Source organism: Gymnoscopelus microlampas (genome assembly GCF_963454915.1).
Source record: "Gymnoscopelus microlampas genome assembly, chromosome: 1".
Classification (NCBI taxonomy): Eukaryota; Metazoa; Chordata; class Actinopteri; order Myctophiformes; family Myctophidae; genus Gymnoscopelus; species Gymnoscopelus microlampas.
Window position 1 is genome coordinate 20,497,942 of NC_139962.1, and position 27,416 is coordinate 20,525,357.

Genomic DNA, 27,416 nt, shown 5'->3' on the forward strand with positions numbered 1-27,416 from the left:
TTTATCACTTTGACTGAGTGATATACATTTGAATTAAATAACCAAAATTCACCATTTCAAGACATAAATGTAGGGCGTGCCAGTAGACAACCACATAATCACAACCAGACTGTGTCGCATGTCTGTCTCGCATGTCTCTCCCCCCTTCTCCCAATGTATTGTCTATCTACACTGTTCTGTCTAAATGAGAGCATAACAAACGTCTAAAATGTGTGTAATACTATTTAGCTGTTAGTTAATATTTTTATTTTATTTATTTTATATTCACCTATTCTATTAGCAAAAATGTTTCTTATTTGCAGAGTCAATCTAAGCCAGTAACAAATTAATGAATCCCTACAAAGGTGAGAAACATGAGTGAACTTACGGTAATGAGGTGAACTTAAATGGAATCAAACTATGATGTTGTCTTCCCTCATTTTGTTTCAATTTCTTTTTTCTGTGTGCATCACATTGAATGCTCACATTTTACAGGTATAGTGAAAATGACCTACAGTATCTACATATGTTATTGCTTTGCCTTATTAGTGATTATCTTTCACATGGTTCACAAGTAACAGCTGTGCTGTCAGGCAGTTCTCATACAGTACAGTACGTACCTGGCATCCATCCCATCTGTCTCTTAGTCACGACAGACAGACATATTGTTTCTGATCAAAATATGCAACGGTTCTCTTCAACAGGTCCTGGTCTCTGTAGCTACTGTTACAGTACAGTGCCGTATGTCTCATCCATTAACACCAGGCATGTTCAGATGTAATCGTCCACTCACAACTCATGACGGAAGAACGCAAAAATATACGAAACGTATGTTGAGGCTCTGAAATATCCTTTCATTGTCTTTGATCTGAGGAGAGATGGATATGCTTTCTACTAGCTGTGCGTGTACGGTGTTCATGTGCTCGTATGATGATGATTGTAAAGCGGGAGCCCTCCGGCCTCTGCCCAGTAAAACCCTCTGCAGTGCTCATTTAACTCTGCGAGTGAAACATTTCAATGAACGCTGAAGATTTTACTGTGCATATTTGGACGGTGAGTAAGCTACTACAGCAGTCTGCCACAGTGTTTGTCCTGATATGGTATGTTTCCAGTCCCCTGGAGGAGGGGTGTGATGCTCTAAATAGTCCCAAGGAGTGGCCTGTTACTTCATTTTTTTGTTATTTGTTACTGGTACTTGTGGTTGACACATTTGGTACAGAAACTAGCAACCGGATCGTTTGGTCTTTCAACATCCTGAATCTGTTATTCTTCATCGTGATGGGAGGAGTCAGGGCTGGACTCCTCCTCCTCCTCGAAAGTCTTACATGCTTCTTTGGGAAGTGTGTCGCGGCGTGTGAAGGCGGTCGCCAAGGTCACACTCAAGCGTGATTTGACAGGCGCCATCTCCGACAGCCCGATGTTGTTCCCGCGGGTGACGAGTGTCGTTTTATCCATAATCTCTTCACTGTGCTTGGACATCACTGCGTCTAGGAAGTCGTATTTATGGGACAGCTTGCCACTCTCAAACAGGTACTTGAGTAAGTAGGAGAAGGCGACGTTACCTAAGAACGAGGCCAACATAGAAACTGTCTTGAAGGGGAACTTCTGAACAACCACGTCCTCCATCATTTTGGTCATGGGATTTTCCCGTTGCTCAGTTACCCAGCCAGGGTAGTAGATAAAGGGGGGCAGTCGCAGATAGGGCTCCCCTCCTCCTATACGTAGCACCATGCCAAACAGGTAGCCAGCCACCGAGCCATATGTATTGGTGCCTTTGACAAAGAGCACGCTAATCAGCTGGGGGAAGATGATGACATAGACCAGGTCTGAGCTCAGGTACCACAGGCCGTAAACTGTTCCAGTAACCAATGCCATCACCGTGGCCAGAGCCCCGAACACAAAGATTGTGATACGCATCACCCACACAATCTCTCGGTCTGATGCCTGAGGAAGAAGAGAGACGGATAGAGAAACGTTTAGGACATTAAACTATACAGAACACCACAACATTAAATAAATATAAAATAAATAAATATTATAAAAATAAAAATAAATGCATCACATACAGTATTATAAATATCCTGACTCATGACCCCTGGAAAAGTACACAAACAGACAACCATCATAATGTAACAGCTGTTAGATATGTTTGGTCATCATACACCAAAACACAAAAGGACTTACCGACTGGCGGAAGGCAAGCTGATAGATGTTCCTAGCGAACATGGAGCTGGCCGAAAGGATGGATGAGTCTGCAGATGACATCACAGCTGCAGACACGGCGCCCAGGCCGAAGAATGAGACAAATGGCGGGCAAAGATGCTGTAGCACTATAGGTAGGATCATGTCAGCTTTGCCATTGTCTTTAGGGGGAATAGGTCCGTATCCCGTCTGGTTCCAGTCTGGCCAAAGTAGAAGAGTTAATGTGTTACCACATTTAAAAATGCACATCCAATATACACACACACACACACACACACACACACACACACACACACACACACACACACACACACACACACACACAAACAGCCAGGAGGGGCGGTTAAGTATGCCTGTTCAAAAGATTGGTCATGGCAAGATGTTAAGGTTTGGACTTAAGGAAGGTATGGACTTATAAATGCCAAATACTATTATGTTAAATGAATATTACTTGCTTAAACAAATAAGCAAAAGGAGGGTGGAACTTCAATAACAGAACCAAAAAGGAGAAACGTAGGTACAACAAATATCAATGGCTGCAAGACATTTTGTACACATAGCAAATAAAATGTATTAGACCTGTGTAAACAAAAGTTTATTAAACCTGAGCAAACATAGCTAGTGTAAACAGTGTATCACCAAGGACTTTTATAGCCAAAAATCTGGAGATCAAACCTCTAATTTGGTCCCTTGCCTCTAATGTAATATTTACAGAACCACCCTGGTTATTAAGCGGATTTCTACTTCATTATGGATGAGGTGAACCAGCTGCTATTTACCAAACTCTCTTAGATCTAAGGGCAACATGTATCCACCTGAGGTATCTCCAAAAGAGAGACACACACACACACACACACACACACACACACACACACACACACACACACACACACATGCACGCACGAGCGTGCAAGTGTAAGCACACACTCCAAATAAGCTGATTCACACAAATCAAGCAAGCATATTTGTGCACACACACACATGAGTGTGTGCGTGCGTGCGCGCGCGTGCGTGCGTGCGTGCGTGCGTGCGTGTGCGCGTGCGTGTGCGTGTGCGTGCGTGCGTGTAGCAGTCTAACCTGTAGATGCCGCTATGGCTCCTATGAGAACAGAGGGCACAGCCATGATAAGGCAGCCGAAAGCAGCCAGGAAGGAGAGGACCTGGGCATATGTAGCAGAGGAGGCAGACAGAACCCGCTGGAAGTACACTTGCCAAGGTATCCCCCCAAGCATCTAAAGTGCAAATAGAAACCATAAGACACTTAAAATACAACATGAAGTGTTGAATACAGTCCAATTACACAGTAAAATCATCCGTGTTAATTACAAATTGATAATTTAAGAGTTTACTGTGTAAAATACAAGAATGGTAAATGGCTCTCAAGAATAGTAAATGGCTCTAATAGCTTGAGAGAGTAGTAGTCTTCTTTTTTTTTTACCCCTTTTTCTCCCCAATTTAGTCGTTTTGTCAATTGATTCCTTCACATTTATGTGTTGTCACTGCTGTTGTATCTTACTGACTGACCTACCAGTGAGGAGCCCCCACCGGGAGGACGCAGAGCCTTCGTCCTACTCCTCCCGCCCAACACTCCCTGCTGACAGGTGCCGCCCCAGCCCGAAGGATTGCGTGCAGTGACAATTATCACCCTCCCCGCCCGGCTTCCATTCCCCGAACACGGGCTAATTGTGTTCGTGTAGACACTCAACAAAGCCGGATGCACCACGGTGGATTCGATCCCACGATGGTGGGCCGGCACTTTACCACTGCGCAAGAGTAGTTTTAACATCTCAACTGAAACTCTTGGGCATAATAACCAATTCATATCTTAGAATGTATATGTACCAGTAAAAAGAAATTGTCAATCCATATCCAGATGTCGTTCCTGTGGATGACGCCTCGCCAGGGTGCCTGGTACACCTGCTTCACGGCCGTCACGGTAATGTCTGTCACAGCTGGGTGGTTCAAAGCGAATGGCACACTGACCCACTGGAACCAACCAGACATACAAAACCCAATGTTATTCGCTGAATAGTACATAATTATGTTCAACAGTCAATTGTTGCTAGGAGACGTGGAAACACTTGTCAGCTGTTTATACCATTAAGAAGGGGTGATAATAGACTCACAAGTCAGTCTCTAAACCAGTGGTAGGGAACTGGTGATTAGTGGGCCAGAACTCTTCTGCCATCAATAATATTATAATTATTAATTATAAAATATAATTATTTTGTAAATAATTTACAACAGCTGACAGTCTTACTACTGTATAGGCTATAATGTAGAGAACCTACCACCTGAAGAATGCTTTTATCCATGTTGAGAGTGAATGATAGGCAGGTGTTTCACATGCCTTTAGCAATACCCTGTTTGTCCCTGCGTCCTGTTCTATGGAATAACTCTTGTTGATCTCTTATGTATAAGTCATGACTATGACAGTCTGTCTCCAAATAACAATTTCTTTTTTAACTCTTTGTCCTCTAAATGTCCTCTAAGTGCAAAATTCTATGTGTTCTGCACAAAATGATTACGCAAGCATTTCTATCTACTGTACACCTGTAACATTTGATTACACTCTTTTGTTCTATCAGTATGCAGTTACACAACACAAATCTGTGTTCATTAACTTTTATGGAATTATAGTTATTATTGTATGATGGTCTGTCATAAGTTACAGCTATTAAATTAACCATTGATTATGTTTTGGCCCACCATGCAACGACAGATAGTGGCCATTCTAATTGGCCCATGGCCAAACACACTTTCCAACAGCTGCTCTATAGGTTTCACTCAATTGAGACAATTTCCCAGCTTTCATTGGCAAAACTGGGTAGAAACAATTAAAGTAAAGAAATATATATTGGGGTAGTGACAGGATTGTTTTCCTTTCTCCCTCCTATCTCTAGGAATATACGTTTTGACGCTTGCACAACCCCATCCTCACACTGAGGGCATAATGACCTGTACTCTGTATTTTTCTGATCTAACATAGTTGTTGCTGTGCTAGCGATTCCTATGGCTAACTAAGATAGAGGCGCTGCGTCCTCCCATTGTAGGTTCCTCACTGGCAGGTGAGCCAGTAGTGTACAATAACAGTATAGCAACACATTGGGGGGAAAGGCTAAAAAGAAATGGCTACTCTAAAGAAAAAAGGACTTAGGACTTTTGATAAATATTGGTAATTTGTCAATACCAATAAATGATTTTGTGAAATAAACATATTCTTTTGTTTTATTTATTTCACTGGCAGTTATCCTATATATTAAAAGTATATACATAATCTTTAACTCTTAAGTTCTATTCATTATGTCTGTGTGTTGTTCACACTGTACTGCTTTTTTATTTTCTTTTTTTACAAGGTCAGAAAATGGGCCTCATGAATGATACAGGGATAAAAAAGTCCCAAAGATAATAGCCAAGCCTTTACTGGATGATTACAAAGCAACAAGGACTATGGCACTCTGGATAAATAACAAAAATGACCTTGAGGTTTGCGTTGTAAAATATATGTAAAGATATCATGTACCAGGGCAGGAAGTCCATGGCCTCCGTGCCCTCACAGTTTGGCCTATTTTCTGAAATAAACCGCTCTTATTATTATTTATTTATTTCATACTATGTATTAAATAAAAATCATCCTTTACTCGTAAGTTCAATTAATCACTTTTGTGGATTTAAAATCATTGTTTTATTTGACAGCCTTGTAAATTTGGCCATTGTGCCCAAAAGAACAAAAATAAATAAATAACTGACAACACCAAAGGCCTTGATCCAATGCTCTATGCACAGCGGCCATATTGGAAAGAAATTGGGCCTCTTCCTTCCTTCTTTCACAGGTCTTACCAATCAAATTTCAAGGACCCCACTGTAGTGTGTAGTGTACAAATGGAACCAAATGGACCCGCATTTGTACCCTCTCAGATTTACACACCTGTAAGGGGCCATTTGGAACCCCCCCAAGGAACCATGAAAGTGCCTGGACCACACGTTGAGACCTGGTGGTCTACTATGCATTTTTAAGGCTACTTTCACCCGAGTGCTCAACTAGTATGGACTAGTTAGTATAATTGGTAAGATCTGTGAAGGAAGAAAGAAATATGGCTGCTGTGCATAGAGCCATATTGACAAATTCCCAGGCCTGTTCCTAAGGCAACCGTTACATGCCAGATGTTTGCAAAGGCTGTAAGATTCAGGGCAGCCGTGTTTTTGTTTACAGCCTGATACTATTGATGCATAATAACATATTGTTGCTGTCGGGCAGAAACCTTGTATCTCCATATTTCAAATTTTTAAGTTTTTCCGCAAATGAATGCCCTACTTCATCATACAAGACTGTCACATGAAAGTAGTGAAAATAGTAAGATCTACAAGCTCACAATGCCTCGCAATGCAAGGCGTTGAGAGCTTGTAAATCTGCCATTTTCACTATTTTAAATTGTTTTTAATATGCTAATGAAACGGCTTTGGACATAAAATATTTCGATGACGACGATATGAACTTTTGGTTCTCTCTGCCTCTGTATGAGTGGAAATAGTCTTGAGGAAGCCACGTACAGTATGTGATCACCTGTTAACTCCTTTTCCCCCTTCATGTTTACCTATTTCAGTTTAACACTTGAACCCCAGTATTCTGGTTACTTTATAGTCTTCACTCACAGTAAGATCTATTCTATATTAATGTAACCAGTGTTAAACCAAATGCGACCCTTATTTGTACACAGAGTTAAATGAACTTTCAGGATTTTACAGTGCTTCGGAGTAACTTACCAGTCCAAGGAAAATACAGAAGAGCTGGACCACGTCAGTGTAGGCTACAGAGTACAGCCCTCCAACCAGGGTGTAGAAGATAGCAATGCAAGCAGAGAGGACCACTGACATGTTGATGTTGATGTCCACTATCACACTCAGAGTAGCACCTGAGGTATGGAACAACGAGGGGTTAAATGATGGACAACGCATACAACACGCACACGCACGCGCACGCACACGCACACGCACATGCACGCGCACACACACACACACACACACACACACACACACACACACACACACACACACACACACACACACACACACACACACACACACACACACACACACACACACACACACACTCACACACATATGCATTGTGTTTGTGAGAGGGTGAGATGAAAATACCCCTATATTTCATATAGTGACTTTCACTGTTGGCAGGAAACTGGACATCTCTCTCTCTCTCTCTCTCTCTCTCTCTCTCTCTCTCTCTCTCTCTCTCACACTCACTAAGTAGTGTCTGTTTCTATATCTATCTTATCCGTATGAACTTACCAAGGGCAGATAAGATGGCAGCAGACCAGAAGATCTCGCCCATAAGTGCCGGTATAAAGAGCAGACCACCCATTCGCTTCCCATACAACTGCTGGAACGGGTCCAGCATGGTGACGTAGCCTCTGGAACGCATGGGCTTGGCGAAGAAAAGGCCACCTGAACAGAGGTCAAGAACACAACACTCTGGAGACAGTTGCATTTGACACTTGTTATAAAGTGACGTTGTCTAAAGAAACATTTCTGCATTCAAATGTTATACACTAGCTGATGTTCAACAAGGTAAATGCAGTGGTGGAAGGTAGCTTAGTACATTTACTCAAGTACTGTAGCCTACTTAAGTACCATTTTAAGGTATTTTTACTTTCCAATTTCCAGTACTTTTACTTCTACTCCATTACATCTCAGAGGCAAATATTGTACTTTTACTCCACTACAATTATTTGAAAACTTTAGTTACTAGTTACTTTGTAGATTTTGATTATTATTACAAAACATACATTAACCAATTCAACCCTATAGGCTACTATTTGAAAAAATCCAAAGTAAAGTAGATTTACAAGCAGATCTACAAGCTCACAATTGAGCTTGTAGATCTGCTATTTTCACATTGAGAGATTTTAAAAACTTGCATTGCAAAACTGCGGCCATGGTCGGGGTTGTAACAGTATTTCTACTTTGCAGTATTGCTACTTTTACTTAAGTAACATTTTTGAGTACTTCTTCCACCACTGAGGGTAAATGCCGCGCGCAATAACTCACCCACCACCAGGCTGAGCGCGTATCCAAACGGTGCCTGCGCCCAGGCCAGGCCACTCTCCGGTAGATACACGTACTCAGCGGTGCCGTTGATGTATCCCCCTCCGACCCAAGTTGCTATAAATAACAGAATGTCAACATTAGCATCATGGTAATTTACATTTCAACAAAAATCCGCTTCTGGACAGGAGGAGCTATGTGTGAATTTAGTATCTAAAGCTATGTTACCTACACAGTCAAATCCTGTTTTAATTTAATGTATCCATTTGTAGTGTACACATATTTTGCATTCTGGGCATATTTCCTGATAATCTCAAAGTTAACAGTAAAAAAAAAAAAAGAGTATGATTATATACTCCAGGCTAAACATACAATTTCACTCTTTTGGAAAAACCCAGATAAACCAGACATCAGGCAATGGTACAGAGAATTATCAAATTGTCTTGCACTAGATAAATTGACTTTTGCCATTAAAAGGGAAATCTGCTATCTATGAAAAATGGCACAAAAAATGTATATGTATGAAAAACAAATTGATTTTTTCAAAAAGGTTACCTGTCATGGTAAATCCACCGACGAATAAGCCTATGTCTCTCCCCCCGACCATGATGGTCTCGCTTCGGTCGGTGCCCTCCGCTTGCCCAGAGTTCTTGTTCTTCCATGCCGCCCAGATGCCAACACCCAGGATGAGCAGGTAGAAGACCGCCAGAGCCACCAGTCCCTCGATGTGGACCGTCATTACAGCTCGGATCTGGATACGCCGAGTCCTGCTGAGACAAAAACAACTGTAGCCATTAAAAAAAGAGACGGGGGGGAAAAAAAGACTGAAAGTGATATTAAACCAGTGGTTCTCAACCAGTGGTCCGGGGACCACCAGTGGTCCTCGAGGAGGTTCCTTCCAGGTGGTCCCCAGCTAAATGATGGCGAGTTGGTATCCAAATGGAGATCTTTGACTCTTGAGAGCGTAAAATTTGGTTTCATTTTACGCTCTCTTACGGGTCCATTTGGTTTCATTTTACGCTCTCAAGAGTTAAATGATTGTTAAACGTCTGCATTACTTAATGTAGGCCTACAACTTACAAGAAGTCTACACAATTAAAGAATGTAAAATAATGTATTTTTGATCAATGTTTGCCTGTTATTATCATGGAATTGTGGACACAATCTTATCCAACGATTACAAAATGTTCTAAGTTTTGGGTCTGAGAGCCTAAATCTCATCAAACGGTGGTCCGTGGCTCAAACGCCGAATAAATAATGGACCTTGATATGAAAAAGGTTGAAAACCACTGTATCAAACAATCGAATTTCTACAGTCACTCATATGTCCATGTTTCTCCAGTCTCTCTAGGATTCGATATGGTTATTGTGCGTAAAAATCGAATTACGCACAACATTTATAGCCACCACTTTATATTTCTAAACTCTCACAGGCAAATCACATTACTAATAAGACTTTTGTTACCTTGTGCTCTAAAAATAATATGGTTTCAGATCCTGTAAACTTGAATTAAAAGAGACAGGTGTCCCCTAAAACAAAGACAAATATCAAACAACTTACTTGAAGTATGTCCAGTCATGAACCGGGCACTTTGAGGCAGAATATTATTTTAGAAGAGTGAGTCGTCCGAATGGATATATGAAGAGCTGTGCTGTGACCCTCTAGTCTGCTCTGCACAGGGACAGACCATCAGATGGACGCTTGGAGAGATCTCCCATGTGACTCACTGGGGCTTGTAAGAGCAGGTACCGTCAGTAAAACGCTCACCCCAAAACACAGTCACCCCGGGGCATATCCGGCAAGCGATCGGAACGGTCGCCACCTGGTATTCCTAAATGTAACTTCAGTAACCTATGCCTAAACCTAACCTTATTCCTAACCTTAACCTCAGTAAAACTATGCCTAACCCCAAACTTATTTCAAACCTTATCCTCAGTAAAACCAATACAAGAAAACAAGAACCACTGGGGGCGAGCGGTCCACGAAATAAATGGTGTCGGCCGTGTTTTGGGGCGAGGCTTGCGCTTACCAGAGCAGGTACCGTCAGTAGCCTAGTCTAGAACACATGCATGCACGTCAGATGAAATTGAACGTCCGCTTTAATGAGTATAATGCTCCGAGAAACACGTCACTGTCCCCTAGCTGACGGGAAACGGAGTGGGGGCCATGCAGGCATAAACACGTGCGCGTATGCCAGCTGTGGTCTCAGATGAATTAAAGAAAGAAGAAATATCGCATAAGAGAAAGATGGCAGTCTAACTCTAAAGAAATGGCACAACTATAATTAGGCGTAAAACATTATCCACCTTTCAGCAATTCAAATCTTTTGAACGAAAATTTCCGACTTTCCCACCTGGGGCTTCAGTGAGTTGGGGTCAACTTAATGACCTCACCTACCTGAAGTGATCTAATTTAGTCTTGACAAAACTGTCAGGAAACCAATTAGGGTAGACTAGCTCTGTGGAGCATCGGAGAGAGCTTTAATGATGGTCTACAGATAGTGTCAAAAACTGCCTGGATGGAAGCTCAGCGCACAGCACATGTAATAAAATATTAAATGCTGAAGACGGCGAAAAGTAAGTGAATCAAAGAAGGTGTATGTAAATATCTTTCATTACCTTGACAGATGTCAAGATGATGAAATTGTTTCAGCACCATGGATAGAGTATCACCAGTAACCGGTTTTCTGATGTAAAGCCTATATTGTTAAGTGAATATTAAAAAAATAAATAGCCTATATATAAACGAAACATCAACAGACATTTTATATTTATGATTGTTATGCATAGTTTAAAAACGTTTAACTTGCCATAGCATTATGTCAATTAATTGTTTAAATTATCCTAATCGAGCCTAAGTGATATTTTTTTATTACTAAAAAGTTACAGCTCTATTCTGGTACTAATCATTGCCATAGTGTTTGTTCAACAACAGGGATCTCCCTGTCTCTACAGGTCTTTAATAAACAGAAAATACATTTTCAGGTGGGTTGCCAATTTCGACCAATCAGGAGAGAGTACCCATTTAACAGCTTCAATTTTGTCTGCTCACTTCTTTGTGACATCACTTCCAATTTCACTTGTTTATCCTGTATCCTGGATATCTGTATGAGTTCTCTCTCCTGATTGGATGAAATTGGTATCCCGACATGAAAATGCATTTTCTGTTTACTAAAGAGCTATAGAGACGAGACCCCCTGTTACTGAACAAACAAACCCTAAATAAACCCTAATAAATCACTTACTTTACCTTTAATAGATTTCTTGTCCGACAATTAAAGCAATATTTTTTTATTAGCCTATTATTATCATTATTATTATTTTGCAAAACAATAACGTTGTGTTTTTAAGAAAGCTCAGGAAATATATAATTTGCTATGGACTGTCAGACTTTTACTGTAATATGTTGGTTTTCTAATTTGAATTGTGGCAGATGGCTGAGTTACACATCACGCCTCTCAAGCTGCATACTGGCTCAATATTGAGACTGAGCCTGTGTGAGGTGATGGTCTTAATTACAAAACATCATAATTAAATGTATTAAGCACATGTGGCAGCATATACCACACTAACTATAAATAAATATACCACAATAAATTTAAAAAAGAATACAATGATACATAAAATCCCTCATATAGTAGGCCTATTGCATGTTCATAAAAGTGAACAATATAAACCATGTAGTTCAAGTTAACAAGCAGCTGTTGTTGGCAGCTAATATGTTGTTGGAGAGAGAGAGGGGGAGGGGAGAGAGAGAGAGAGAGAGAGAGAGAGAGAGAGAGAGAGAGAGAGAGAGAGAGAGAGAGAGAGAGGGGTGGGAGGGAGGGAGGGAGGGAGGGAGGGAGGGAGAGAGAGATTTTCTTCACATGAGATGGAACACATAGGAGAAGCTATCTGAGTCCAATCACCAACAATAACAAAAAAAATCAGTATTTTATACCACTTTTATTTGTTTTACAAGTAATACACATGCACTCAAATGAATACATTATATACAGCCTATCTGAAAATATAGTTAATCTAAATTACTATTTACTGCCCTGGAATGCTTTTGTGAATGCCAATATGCTACAGTCCTCCGCAGAAGCTCACAGAGCTTTCAGTGTACGATTACTTTGTTCAAATCAGACCAATGCCAGAATTTATAATTACACTTTAATGTGCTACTACAAGACACACAATTGTGATAACTATTCCTTGGATGTAAGGACTGGTTGTTAGATGAGTGTCCCTGGTTTAAAAGTAGTGGGGTGTAGATTGGTACGTTACTGGCAGACTGATGTTTATGTTGGCCATACGGAAGTTAAAACAGACAATAGTCTGTATTTCTAATCAAAAAATCTAACGGTGAACTACTGTTTAAGTGAACTTGAGCAAGGCACTTGATACCAATGGTGTCTGCCACTGCATTACCGCCACTTTGGTCAGCAGTCACTACACTGTACAAGTTAGAATGTATCTATACACCCAAGTCCCCTCCAAAACATGACATATACCAGCTTTCATAAAAGACAAATCCTAGAGCACTGATTCTCAATGTGGGGTCCGGGGACAACCAGGGGTCATTGAGGGGCTTACAGGGGGTGCCTAGCTAAATTATTGATTGATTGATTGATTGATTGATTGATTGATTGATTGATTGATTGATTGATTGATTGATTGATAGTTAGGAACCAAATGGACCCTTAAGGGTTCACTTGGTTCCATGTGTACACTCTCAGAGTTAAATGAACACTGATAATTTTACAGTGTAGATTGGATTTTAGAATTTCTCCAAATGGCTATTCCCTACTTTTAATGGTTTTCTTCAAGAGTTATAGGCCAAAACGTGACATTTCTTCCATGGCCTAGTGGTAATGTGCATATTTTGTATTTTTTATCATTTGTATGTTTGGAGTGCTATTAAAGAATTGTCTTGTCATTAAAGACACAGTTCAGTTCATTAGCTCATTTGACTTTTCCAAAGCAGTAACCTTAACTGTGTCAGTATGACCTTAAACTGTGTTTTGCAAACTTACTAAAAGATGAGACCATATCATTTCAACCCTGTGCTGCCCAGGTGCCTGGTACGAAAAGATACGGTCAGGTCATGTACCAGAGCTCTCTCTCTCTCCCTTGAGGGGAGAGACTTATTCCCTGTATGTAAACTGTTGCTTTACTCTGTATGTCTCAGAATGCAGTCTCTGAATAAACCAATTTATTGAACTCCGTATTCTCTTCTCATATTTGGCTCCACGTCACGGTAACTTTAACTAAGTATTTCAGACTCAAGATTTTCCTATAGCTATCAACTGTGTTCCTGATTTCAGACATTTTATTCAAAACGGGCCACTCCTGCAAACTCCTGCAAACTTAGTAGAGACTATGTTTTCGTCCCTCTCCATCCGTTCATCCGTCCGTTCATCCGTCCATCCGTCCGCGTGTGTGTGTGTGTGTGTGGGGGGGGGGAATATTTGATATTCATTTTTATCAGACACGCCCCCTCCTATAAGTCCATTGAACTCGTTCAAACACATTTTAAGTGGTGAAGTTCCTCCTGATACGTGATACTCAGCTTTACAGTATGTCATGATGGCAAATTGGGCTGACACCCAAGGTAGGATTATGTAAATAAGACAATTTGTACCAAATACTGCTACTACAGAAAAAAGAAAACAGCTGACTTACTCTTCCTGTGGTCTGGATTACTGATTACTTGCACTTTCTTCAATCGGTACACTACATCTGTTTTATTACAGGTTTTATTCTTGTCTGTGCCTTGTTACTGTTCCCTTAGTTAGTTTAACAAGTAATACACTAAAAACAAATGAATATTTTATCCTAGTATTTGTAACCTTTATTGTTTTGTTTTGTACTTTTGTACTGTTTGCTTACATCACTTTAGCCCTGTACATATGGCAGAATTGACAATAAAGTTGAGTTGAAATGTTTTTTAAACAAAAGTAATAACTAATAACACATACATATTAGCTTGACTAGGATTTTTTTTATTTGGGAATAGTAGCCATATGAACCGATATGTTAATGTATTTTTTAAATGGTATTATAATAACGCTCTACACGATCAGTGGTTGAGTAGAAATCTGGGTATGTATTTTATGTATTTTATTTCAGCTACTGTACTGTAAATGGCGGTGCACTAATACAGTACAGCACAAAACACAAAGGTCAATACTCACTGTGAAATTTGCTCTATGAAAGCCAAGGATTCAAATGAAATGAAATAAAACACATGAATAGAAAATAACAAAGGTGTTTTGTACATGTCAGTCTGCTCTTGATGTGGTTGCAGAGTCTGCAGTTAAGGGAGTGATATCACCAAATGGACTCTTACAGGTCTGTAACTCGGTGTACAAATGTAACAGGTCCATTTGGTTCATTATACTTTATATTGTATTGGGGTTCCAGAGATAAAAGGAAAATAAATCATATCAAATGGGGGTCCGGTCCGTGGCCTAATGCATATCAAACTAGCAGTCCATAAAATTAAGAAGGTTGAAGATCACTCAATTCAATTTCAAATCAAACTTAAAAAACATAAAATCATACATAGAGGCCAACTCACCAGTGTTTACACAGCCTGGACGAGTACCGGACACAGCTCTTCCCAGGATTGACTACTGTATATCCTCAATAATACTGTTCTGGGACTCATCCAGGCGAGACATGAATCCATACATAGAGTGTCTTAAGAGAGCCTCACAAGTGTGGATTCCACATGTTACAAATACGTGACTGGCACTATGCTATCTAGGGACCTTAAGTAGTATCCTCAGGGCATCATAGGCCATTTTAAGCCTCCGCATGCTACCTTTCTTGTATGTGCACCACAGGAAAGCTGTATACATGGGAGTGCAAAATGCTTTAAAAAGTGCACACTTGACAGGATCTGAACACATACTGAACCTGCGAAGCAGCATATTGGCCTGGGCATAAAGTATGCGGCACTGCCTAGAGATATCTCTATCATCATGGAGATTGTCAGTAAAAATGTGGCCAAGGCACTTGATTTCCTGGCACACAGATTGACGACTGTCACATAGGTGAAAGGCTGGGAAGGCCAATGTCTTGTCCTCATGGCTTCTCACTATCACGACACTACTCTTTTTTGCATTATAAATCATGTAAAACACTGTACTACAATATATGAGAATTCCAGCTCTGCTAGTTGGACAAAGACATACATAAATACAATACCATAGAATGATAGACAGCATAGCATGTATTCCCATCCAAACTGGGTATATTTGGATAATTGGTCACACACATGTAAACATGTAAAGGCTATATCTTAACAATATTATATGGTCCTCCTGACTGTATGGCCATGCTACTATCCAGTCCCTTGCCTGCCTGTGCTGTCAACACACTACAGTATAACAAATAATAATGGTTAATTTTAATGGGCATGAAAGAGTCTGGTGGCAATGTAAACAGCTTAACTTGATAACACAAATTAGAGAGACTGAATATAGTTAAGATCTTGAAATGAGAAATTTGAATAAAAACTGAAAGCAAACATGAGGCGTGCGTGCGTGCGTGCGTGCGTGCGTGCGTGCGTGCGTGCGGCGGGCGTGCGTGCTCAGGCATGCAAGAGTGTACATAGCTGTATTCTGATGTCGGTTTACAATTAATCAACAGTAAATGGTGTGTGTGTGTGTGTGTGTGTGTGTGTGTGTGTGTGTGTGTGTGTGTGTGTGTGTGTGTGTGTGTGTGTGTGTGTGTGTGTGTGTGTGTGTGTGTGTGTGTGTGTGTGTGTGTGTGTGTGTGTGTGTGTACCAGATGTGCCATGGCTTGTCTTTGATGTTCTCCAGGCAAAGCAACTGTGACACCTTGACTGAAGACAGAGCGTCTCTCACATCCATCTTGTTGACAAAAAACGGATGGGAATTCTTTGCGATATAACGTGACATGTTATGAGCTTGTCAGTTATTTTTGGCATTTATAAAAAAAGGAATTAATAGATTAAGTTGGGATTGATACCATGATTTGTGCAATTACACAAGTACAGCACCAGGATAATGAATAACACACATTTGTCTGGATGATTTAGTGGAAATGTACCTTTAGTAATGTGTCCTCTTCTTTGGTGACTACCATCCTCAGTTTGTCTCCCTCTCTGAAGGACACCAGAGGGGCCTCGGTGAAACAGCACTCATGGAATCAACTGTTCGCAGGTCAGAGGAAACGGCATGACAATTAAGAATCACTCACTTGTAGTAGTGCTCCCAGAGGTTTCTGTATCTGCCTTGGCCACACATGTCATACACTGTGAAGGAAATGCTGAAGAGAAGTAGCCTGGCATGGCCAGACTAATATCACTGCGCTCTGGCAGATTCGTCTGGTTTCCAGGCTAGAAGAGAAGCGTTGAGAATACAACATATGAACTCACCGGCACACCTGACACACCTCTCCAACTGCATGTTAACGTACATTTCGAATCAGCCGATTTTATGGCAGAAACTCAATGCATTTAGGCCTGTAGACGTGGTCAAAAACGATCTGCTGCAGTTCAAACCAAGCATCGGAATGGGGAAGAAAGGTGATTTAAGTGACTTAGAACGTGGCATAGTTGTTGGTGCCAAATGGGACGGTCTAAGCATTTCAGAAACTGCTGACCTACTGAGATTTTCACGGACAATCATCTCTAGGATTTACAGAGAATGGTGTGAAAAAGTGAAAATATCCAGTAAGCAGCAGTTCTGTGGCCAAAAATGCCTTGTTGATGACAGAGGTCAAAGGAGACTAGCTCTAGACTAGCTCCAGCTGACAGAAAGGCAATAGTAACTCAAATAACCACTTGTTACAAACGAGGTATGCAGAAGAGCATCTCTGAAAGCATAACAAGTGGAACCGTGAGGCAGATGGGCTTCGGCAGCAGAAGACCACACCGAGTGCCTCTCTGTCAGGCAGCTAAGAACAGGAAACTGAGGCTACAATTCGCACAAGCTGACCAGAATTGGTCAATAGAAGACTGGAAAAACATTGATTCGTCTGATGCATTCTCTGCAAACCCTAAAGATGGTTTGCATGAGAATCCCAGTAGATCAGCAGTTTCTGAAATACAAAAACATGTGCCTCTTGACAGTCTGTGGATATGTCAATGAGCTGATCCTCTTCTGTTGAAGTAATTTTGGTATTGAAGTCAAATGACCGCTGATAATGATCAAGCCATCCTGCTTGCTTGTCTAACAGCCCCATTGACAAGCCTGTTACCAACAGCTGTCAAAGGAAAAACATTCACCATCACACACATTCACAGGTCATCTCGTTCATGTTGGAAAGTCGCAGACATAATAGTCATTTTACTTGACATAGCCTAAACGAAAAAGTTAAAGTCATACTGTGTAACCTCTTCAATTATAGAAGAAAGTTATTTTTGATAATAATCTTTTACTGGTCTTTTCTTTACGAATAACCATTCCACATAAATGTGTTTTGTTTTTCTTAACAACTTCCCCAAACACTATTTTTTGTTGCGATCGATTGTCTGTCAAAAAAAGAAAAACATACTAAAATGAATTTTACACAGAATAAAACACAGTGCTGTTGCTCTGGTAACAGGAAGAGTGGGCACTAAGGAAGAGTGGGCACCGCGATGTAAAATTGTCTATTTTGTCCAAAATGTTCAAAACTAAAATATTGGGAAATACTGATTAAGTATACATGATCAGAACATGATTGAACATTCGACATTTAAGGTCTAATATTTCTAAAATTGCTACAAATTGCTACAAAACCTGTGATATCTAGGCATTTGGGCATGAACAAGAAGTTGAAGGCTAAATTCCGGTCTGATATGATGTACCATGCATGTTCACATCATGCATAGCCTACTTCAAACGACTTGAGACCATTTTTCAAATATCTTATTTTTTTTACATTTTGGACAAAATAGCCAATTTTATATCGAGGTGCCCACTCTTTCTGTATCCGTTGCTCCATAGAGTAGTAGACCAGTGGTTTTCAACCAGTGGTCCGGGGACCTCCAGTGGTCCTTGAGGGAGTACCAGGGGGTCCCCGGCAAAATTAGTTAATAGCGTCACAATCATTTTTAACCACTTAGCTTTGGCTATTCAAAAATAGCAGATCTACAAGCTCATAGCGCGGCACCGAGTGCCGCGCTATGAGCTTGTAGATCTGCTATTTTTGAAAAACCTTGAAAAAGTGTGCATATCTTTGAATATTTATATATTCTTTAAACGAAACTGATATCTTTGCTTCTGGTGGTCCCTGGCACAAAACATTTTGAGATGGGTGTCCGCGGCCAAATGCATATCAATTTAGGGGTCCTTGGCATGAAAAAGGTTGAAACCCACTGTAGTAGACTATATTAATGACAGCCCATTAGCGGTCTCTACTGGCCACTGTAGGCACGTGCACATTACAGAATCAACTTTAGCAACTCTGCCTCCAGGGACGGAAGTGGTTCGATCCCCGCCCACAGCCAGGCGAACCAACCAGTGACGAGAAACAATACCACTGGCTCGTCTGCTGACTGATTGGCGATTGGTCAGAAATGTGACCAGTCGGCTAACGGAAAACGCCCCCACCTTACTAGTGTTGCCATGTCGGCTTATTATAAGCGACTTTGGGCTTCTTTTTCTATACATTTGCTGGTAAATATTGGTTAGTTGCAAGTTGCCTAGTACTAGTTTCTGAAGTGTGAGCTTATTTAGGCTTGTTTCCATTTTTGTTATTCAAACCAGTCAAATCTTTTCATGAAAATGTGTTGTGGTGCCAGGGGAGCATTTGTGTTGTTAGAATGTTTCTAAATATTCCAAATATTCAACATTTTATTGCAAGAGTTTTTGAAAATAGCAAATCTACAAGCTCACAACGTGTTGCGTAGATCGGCTATTTTCAAATAGCCGATGCATAGTTTTAAAGTGCTCATGTTGCTTCTTTTGGGCTTGTTTTCTATAGCTGGTTGCTTATTTCTCTCACAAAACCTGGCAACATTGCACCTGACCACTACGTATGCGCAGTTCGTCCTCTGATTGGCCGAGGCGACGCCACATGTTTACATCTGTGAAGAGAAATTAAATACGAGTCGAAATTGCCTTTTGTCCTCATAAATAGGCAATTAAAGGTATGTAAACTGCAGTTTATATGCTTTATACAGTATGATTTAATGAATACATGAACTCGATTGTTAGACTATAGACCAGTGATTATAATAATGTGTATTATATAATGTGTCGTTATGTGACTGTTAGTTTGCTGTGTGAGATCTGTTGTATCCTTACCATGTGTGTCAGTGTGCGTTGTGTTGTTAGTCACTGCAGTGATGTAAAGTAACTAAGTACATGTACTCAAGTACTGGATACTTAAGTAACATTTTTAGGTATTTTTTTTACTTTACTGGAGTATTTCCAATTTCCTCTACTTCTACTCCATTACATCTCAGAGGCAAATATAGTACTTTTACTCCACTACAATTATTGGACAACTTTAGTTGCTAGTTATTTTGTAGATTTTAAATATTATTACAAAACAACTTTGTAGATTTTAAATGTTATTTCAAAACATACATTAACCACTTCAGCCCTGTATAGGCTATTTGAAAAGAGCAGATCTACAAGTACAAGCTCACAATGCGACGTATTGGTATTGTGAGTTTGTAGATCTGCTTTTTTCAAATAATTGTATACATTTTGAAAACAAAAAAAAAGGATTTCTGCATAATGAGTACATTTACTTTTGGTACTTTAAGTACCTTTTGATGCCAATACTTTTGTACTTTTACTCAAGTAAATTCTGAATGCCAGACTTGTACTTGTAACAGAGTATTTCTGCATTGTAGTATTAATACTTTTACTTGTCTTACTAAATAAAGTACATCAAAAACTTAAGTAAAACAATTTTGTACTTTTCCACCACTGGTTCACTGTATGTGTGAGGTATGTGTTATTTCACTGTAGGCTATCTGTCAGTATGTTGTCTCCATACCATGTAAGCACAAACAGATTTTAAGTTTTTAAACTATGGACTGGAGATTTGAGACACACAGAAAAATAAGATAATAATAAATACATTCATACAATTTCCAACGTACTATTGATTGATTGATTGATTGATTGATTGAATACTTTATTAACAGTTTGCAAAAAAAAAAAAAATCACAGGAAGTATAGTTTAATACATGATCCGCTAAAAAAAATTAAACCTAAGAAAGCACTATGGCTTGTTTCCATTGGGGTCCATGTGTATTCAATTCATAGAAACATTTAATGACAGACAAATATACAATGCAAACACATCATATAAACGAGTAGTAATACAAATATATATATGTACAGTAAACAGTTCGATGGGGGATTCTGGTGATAAGCTTGGACTTTTTACAGGGGCCAGTTCCGAATTGCAGCCACCTGTAAATGCTCTTTTAGAGCGGTTGTGTGTTGCTTTTGCCCTGTGCTTATTTTGATGTCATAGGTCAAGCACCACACCAATGAGAGCACACTTTGCCAAATGTGACCTAATATTAATTTGACCCACAGGGTGTGTCTTTATTTATTTTTTTACATTTTGTGGAAACATTTTCACTTTTAACATGAAGAAATGTAACTAATTAATAAAAAGCAACGTTACACAGGGCCTGGCCTCGGGGGGAGGAGGCACAATAAGTCATCTGGTGGGGCATGGCCCGTGAATCCATCGCCCCCACAACACAGACACTGACCTGTGTTAGGTCAGTGAGTTGTCTCTGTACTGTGTCACTATGAGACCTCTGTGTTTCAGGGACATTATGGGGTACAATGAAGATCTGGAGGCCCTGACCACCAAACTGGAAAATACTTTAATCTCCTATCACAGTCTGGAGTTGGATCAGTGGAGGGTTGCGAAGATGACGGTAAGTGGGAGGCGCACACCCGCACACCCACGTGATTTTTTGGGGGGTCCCCAGAAGACAGTGAAGTGACAATTTAAGTTACCTTTTTATTTTTTAATACCTAAATAAAATGAAAAATAAAGCAAAGAAAAAGACCATCATTACTGCATCAAAAGTAATCAACAAACTATCCAGGGAAAAAAATGGTCAAACTTTGGACAAATTGTCAAATGATATAAGAAAGAGGATAAATTTAATACCTCAACTCCTACATTCCAAGTGCTTTGGGGGGTCACGGCCTGAAAAGGTTGAGACCACTGCCGTAGCTGACCGGACAGTCCGGTTCTATTCTGGCTGGAGACCTACTCTGCAGGTTTGTTTCGGTGTCTCTCGACACTGTCCTGTCCTGTCTTGGCTATATTGCTAGCTAACCTCAACTCATGCTTCTTGTGTTTCAGAAGGATGTAACCGTTTGGCGGAGACCGTCTGAAGAATTCCACGGCTACTTGTAAGAAAAGCTTGTCCGCTGTCATCATTGAAAAATACATTTTCCGTCAAAACAAATGTCTTATATTGAACATTGTTAGTGATAGTATTAATAATATGTTTCCTCTATGCATCATTTGCGGGAGGCTCTTTGGCCTAAAGAGTTTTTTTTAAAGGACCATAGCAGTTGTAGTCCAGGAAGCCATTGGATGCCATGCATTTCAGTACGATATGAAAGTCAACTAGCACGGTCTTGAAAAGCACTTGGGACAAGTCTTCCAACAAACCTTAAATAATAATAATAATAAGTAAGTAAGTAGGTCTGTGTGTTTTATTGTCGGTATCAGCCGAGCAACAAGGGCCTCTATCCTCTTGCAACACCTACAATCTGCTCCCAGTACAGTACTTACTATGCTGTGCTAATCATACGGCAGTGTAACGCTGATTTGGCACTTGGCGGCCAGGATCAAACCCAGAACATTGAGATTCAAAAGCAAGCGATCTACCGACTGAGATAACTGGACACATTATCTGTGTTTGGGTCAAAGATCTGTTATCGTTGCACTTGGGATGCATTTTAAAGACAGGTTGAGCTGAAATCAGGCCCCCGAGAAAATAATTGTTGGCAATTATATATGGACCTGATGAAGGTCCATATCTGGATCCAATCCAGTTTGGATCCATTCTTTTAAGTGGACAAATAATTATCCGGATACATTTATGAACTCAAACTTTTCAGAAGTTTTGAAAGTGGTTCTCACTGAAGATGTTAAGATCCTGTACAGTAAATGTCACAAGTTACCAGGTACTGCAAGACCTATCTATATTTGGGTGCTTCTTAAAAATAAAGGTCCTTGGGACCTTCCATAATGGAATAGAATAGTGGCATTTTTCATGTAGAAATTGACCAAATACAATTATTAAAATATTATTAATGTGCAATTACTTGTAGGGGTGCCTCAGTGTCTCAAATGGGAAGAGTGCATAATAACTGAGGCTATAGTCCTTTCTGCAGCTGGCGCATGATGCCTTATGTAAAGCAAAGCAAAGTTTGTTGTTTACCCAGGGTGTCGGACTAAGCACGAAGCTTGTTTCCAGCCGGACCCTGCATGGAAGCCTTGCTCAAGGGCTATTCAGCGGTGATTCATGATTGATGAGATGAATTGGGGAATCGAACTAGGGACCTTCCGGTATCAAGGCCGCCCCTCTAACCACTAGGCCACCGCTGCCACTCACACTCACACCCATGTTGCATGTCATCACAGCTCTCTCCCTCCCTACCTCTCTCTGTTCACTGTGTGTGACAGAAATGCAGAATTTAGCTGAAGAAAATCAACCAAAAACAAATCTGTGCTTTAAAAAAAAGAAAAATTGGAAGGACAGTATCTAAAAAGAAAAAAATCTAATCTGGTCATGGAATGGTGAATATGTGCCGTTGTCTGGTGTCTTCCAGGTATAAAGCTGAGGGTTTGGTCAAAGACAGTCCCAGCAGAATCATAGATTTTATCCGACCTGGCCCATGTCGACTGAGATGGGACTCGCTGATGACTTCAATGGACATCGTCAATACCATTGATCAGGTAGGTATTACACTACTACTACAAGTAATAATGCTACTGCTAGCCACCGCTGAGGTTGGCAAAACTAAACTTGGCATTTGCGATGGCAAATGGCAGTTGATAAATTGTTCATCACATACACATAACTTAATGTCCCCCAGAGGTCTATATAGTCTAGTCCCCTCCTTCATTCCCTCTACATCAAATCTCTTTGCCCAAAATAGTAGCAGCTTACAAAGCTTCACAACATGACATGTTATGTGCTTGTAGAACTATATTGCCAAATGTACAGTATGCCTATTATGACTTGCCCAGAATTAGGGATTCATGTGGTTAAATGCTGTGTTGCTGGCGTGTCTTCACCTTTTGTCCAACCGCTGCCATTCTGTGAGCCTTCAAACGCAGCTGTCTTCCACTTTATGTTTTGTGCCTGGATGAACTCCAACGTCTCCCTGTCTGAGAATTCTACCCAACCATCTGCATTACATTTAGTGTAGCAGTGTACAATTCGCGAGTCATTCAGTAATAACTATTTTAAGTGCGTGAGTTGATTTGACTTTACATTTTCCCATCACGGGGCGGCCATAGCTGAGTGGTTAGTGATCCCGCCTAGGGAGCCAGAGGCCCTGGTTGGCACAGGTACGATTCCTGGCCAGCATATGTGTCGATGAAATTAAATTTGTCCCTGAGCAAGACTCTTAACCCCTAATTGCTCACAGGTTCTCATTGGAAACAAGACCGCAAGGACTTTCATGAACGACCTGAAAGGAATTATCCTTTTTATCCTAATAAAGAGGATATACAGAAGACCTTACTTTTATGGTCTTTAATACCACAAAGCCAACAGGAAAGTTTGTGAAAACATAATAGAAAAAGTGTGGCTCAATTGCATGTCCCTTTACTGCTGGAACGCTGTTCAAGCAGACCAATCACTGGTAGTAGGCAATATCTGCCTCAAACTAAAATTATATCAACATACATACATATAAAACAATGTAAAAGAGGTGGCCTTCTTAACACCACCTAGTACAAATTTCAATTGCCTCAAAATAATAAGCAATGTTGTGCAAGTATAAGTACGTAAACTTTATTTATAAAGTGCCTTTCAAAATATAGTTACACAGTGCTGTACAATGAGCAAATAAATCACACCACGTGGAAATAATAAACAATAAAGCGTGCACTTTGAGCGTGCATGAAAGGCAGGAGAAAACGTATGTAGCACAAGTGATGATGTAATTACTTGATTAGTAAGTGAATTTAGGAACTACTTTCTTACATTAATGCATTACAGACTAATGTGATTACAGTGAATCCTTTATTTTGTAATGCATTAGACCCAACACTGATCAACAGTCTATCAACAATAAGTATATAAATGAATGAATGAATATTGTGTATATGTGTCTGTTTGTGCCTGCCTACAGAGTAGGTGTGTGATGCGTTATACAACAGCAGGTCAGCTGTGGGGTCTGATCTCTCCTAGGGAGTTTGTGGATCTGTCCTTCACCACGCCCTACAAGACTGGTCTGCTGTCATGTGGTGAGACTGAACAAATAGATGCATTTAAACATGTAAACCCTATATACTTGGCTCTATTCTACATCCGCTCCTTTTCCCCCCCCTCTACACCTAATTTAATTGGGGAAAATTGTCAATCTACAAGCTCACAACTCAACGTGTTGTTTTATTTTCGCAGAATGTTCACCTATCACCCCCCCCCCCCCCCCCCCCCCCCCCCCAAAAGAAAATATCGTTTGGGGGTACAAAATCATGGGATAAAAAATAATAATAATACCCAGGGGGTAGGGGTCCCTGTAGATCTCTCGAACATGATTGGCGTAGCCTGCGTTGCCAGGTCTGCCTTTTGTATAAGTGATTTTGGGCCTTATCTCGGATTGTATTATAAGATATCATGCACTTTATATATTTCCCTTTGCCGTGTTGATATCTGATATTTTGTTTCTTTCTTACTCCATTTCTTTCCACCTTTCTTGAAACTGCAGTGGATGTAGAACAAATAATTTCACACAGATTTGTACACGTTTAAACCTGTGATGTGACAATAAAGTTGAGTTGAAGGAAGGGATTCACTCAACTCGTCCGGGTGTGTTTTTTTTCTTCGCTCCACAGGTTTGAGTGTGGAAGACCCAGCGGTTGTTGAGCGCCCAGGCGCCGTTCGTGGTTTCAACCATCCTTGCGGCTGGTTCTGTGTGCCTACGTATGAAGAAGAGGGCAGCTTGCTGACAGGTTACGTTCAGACTGAACTGCGGGGGAAGATTCCTCAGAGTGCTGTGGATGCTGCCATGGGGAACACCTTAGTGAACTTCTACACAGACCTCAACAAGGTCCTCAGAGAATGACCCACTGTTCTGGCTCACTCCATTAGTCTCAACCGGTGCTATTGACAGTTACGACACTCGCGTAGACTGCCGTTGTAAGCAAAGAACATTCATATACAATATTGAATCATTTATTCCCCAAACCAGCCTATAGTTGATTTGGAATTTGTGTCGGTGTAACAAGAACAAGAAGAATGCAGAAGTAACGCTTGCAATCAGGCAACCAATAGTTCAAAACACGACTAGGTCCAAACATTGAACCCTCACGATACATGAACGTGATTGCATTGCGGTAGAGTTGTGCCGATATATCGTCCCACGATATATCGCGATACGTTTTCGTGACGATATGTATCGTTTTGGTAAAAAAAAATATTGTTTTGAAAAAAATATATATATATATATATATATATATTTTTTTAACAATCATTATAATCACGCATGCAAACAGCCCCAAGGTGAAAAGGGTGACAACATGTTGTTGTTTTTTTCGGGTCAGGTGTCACACTATTGCCCTATTTGGATTGAAAACGGCTATTGTAGCTGAAAAGCTACAAGTTTGCATGTCTGAATAATGCAAAAACAGAATTATTTGTTTGCATTTACTTTTTTCCTCCCTCATATATTTTCATAATAAAAAAAGTGCGTATCGTATCGTATCGAAGTTGTGAGCCAAATATCGTATCGTATCGTTTGGTGAAATTAGTGTATCGGCACACCCCTACATTGCGGTGAGATCAAAGAGTGTCGTGACTCTCTTTCAACGGGTCTGGTCCCAACTACCTCCACTGAAAGACTGGTTGCCTTGAAACAAACAGCACATCATGTATAGACCACAGTTATTAAAGGCATACTGTGTCACTTTTTCAATTAAACAAGTTATGTTTGATATCTTTCAATGGTACATTTTTCACAATAACCATTCCACATGAATGTGTTTTTCGACGTTGTGGCGCTCGTGGGTGTAAAATCAGTGGTGGAAAGTAACTAAGTACTTGTACTCAAGTACAATTTTTTCGGTACTTTTACTTTACTGGAGTATTTCCAGTTTGCAATACTTTAACTTCTACTCCACTACATCTCAGAGGCAATATTGTACTTTTACTCCAATACAATTATTTGAAAACTTCAGTTACTATAGTTACTTTGTAGATTTTGATTATTATTACAAAACCACTTCAGCCCTATTTAAACTTAGGCAATGTGAAAATAGCCGATCTACAAGCTCACAACGCATCGCAAAAGCGATGCGTTGTGAGCTTGTAGATCTGCTATTTTCAAAGGATTTTTATACATTTGAAAACTTGTGAAATGGGACCTGCATAACGAGTAATTTTACATTTGGTATTTTAAGTACATTTTGATACCAATACTTATGTACTTTTACTCAAGTGCATTTTGAATTCCGGACTTTTACTTGTAACAGTGTATTTCTACATTGCAGTATTGTGTACTTTTTCCACCACTGTGTAAAATGGTAAATGCATTTATATAGTGCCTTTATCCTAAGCGCTTTACAACTTACAATGTGAATTACATTCACCCATCATATACACACAGACACCGACACCAAGCTGCTCATAGGGAGCACTTAGGGCCCTATCTTATCTATCTTACCCCTTATCCCTAAACTTGTTATCCATATTTTACCATTTTGAAAAACATTTTTAAATAGTTCAAATGGCCGATCTACAAGCTCACAACGTGTCAATGTAGACTATTTTAAAATGTTTTTCAAAATAGTAAAATATGTGTAATACGTTTAAGGATAAGGGTAAGGCGGCACGCAAGATAGGGCCCTATTAGTGTCTTGCTCAAGAACACTTCAATACTATCTCAGGGGGAACCAGGGATCGAACCAGACATTTTTGTATTTATGTATTTTAAAGTTAATCCATTAAGACCGGGAATGTAATTTTAAGATTTCTTTGGCTATTGAAAAACAGCAGA

General features: G+C 40.1%; 2 protein-coding genes across 2 annotated transcripts; one reads left to right on the forward strand and one right to left on the reverse strand.

The window, feature by feature from the left end:
* Positions 1-1,242: 1,242 nt before the first annotated feature.
* On the reverse strand, positions 1,243-8,983 carry LOC311065169 (high-affinity choline transporter 1-like; the record flags this gene model as incomplete). The annotated part of the gene is made up of 8 exons (XM_084085386.1): positions 1,243-1,923; positions 2,164-2,381; positions 3,260-3,413; positions 4,024-4,167; positions 6,946-7,094; positions 7,489-7,644; positions 8,248-8,361; positions 8,800-8,983. 8 exons carry the CDS (start codon positions 8,981-8,983, stop codon positions 1,243-1,245), a joined length of 1,800 nt encoding a protein of 599 aa, XP_083941512.1.
* Positions 8,984-19,252: 10,269 nt separating this feature from the next.
* stard4 (StAR related lipid transfer domain containing 4) lies at positions 19,253-26,658 on the forward strand. Its single transcript, XM_084057918.1, has 7 exons — positions 19,253-19,336; positions 20,989-21,100; positions 21,538-21,587; positions 23,019-23,145; positions 24,552-24,666; positions 25,258-25,763; positions 26,203-26,658. Exons 2-6 carry the CDS (start codon positions 20,996-20,998, stop codon positions 25,485-25,487), a joined length of 627 nt encoding a protein of 208 aa, XP_083914044.1. The 5' UTR covers positions 19,253-19,336; positions 20,989-20,995; the 3' UTR covers positions 25,488-25,763; positions 26,203-26,658.
* The last annotated feature ends 758 nt before the right edge of the window (positions 26,659-27,416 follow it).

What these genes read in the sequence shown, in the direction of transcription:
- stard4 (XM_084057918.1), top strand. Translation starts at nt 20,996, where the DNA reads ATGGGGTACAATGAAGATCTGGAGGCCCTGACCACCAAACTGGAAAAT. An exon ending in GAAGAATTCCACGGCTACTT is followed by an intron (nt 21,588 to 23,018) that starts GTAAGAAAAGCT and finishes GGTGTCTTCCAG; the next exon opens with GTATAAAGCTGAGGGTTTGG. An exon ending in TCGTCAATACCATTGATCAG is followed by an intron (nt 23,146 to 24,551) that starts GTAGGTATTACA and finishes GCCTGCCTACAG; the next exon opens with AGTAGGTGTGTGATGCGTTA.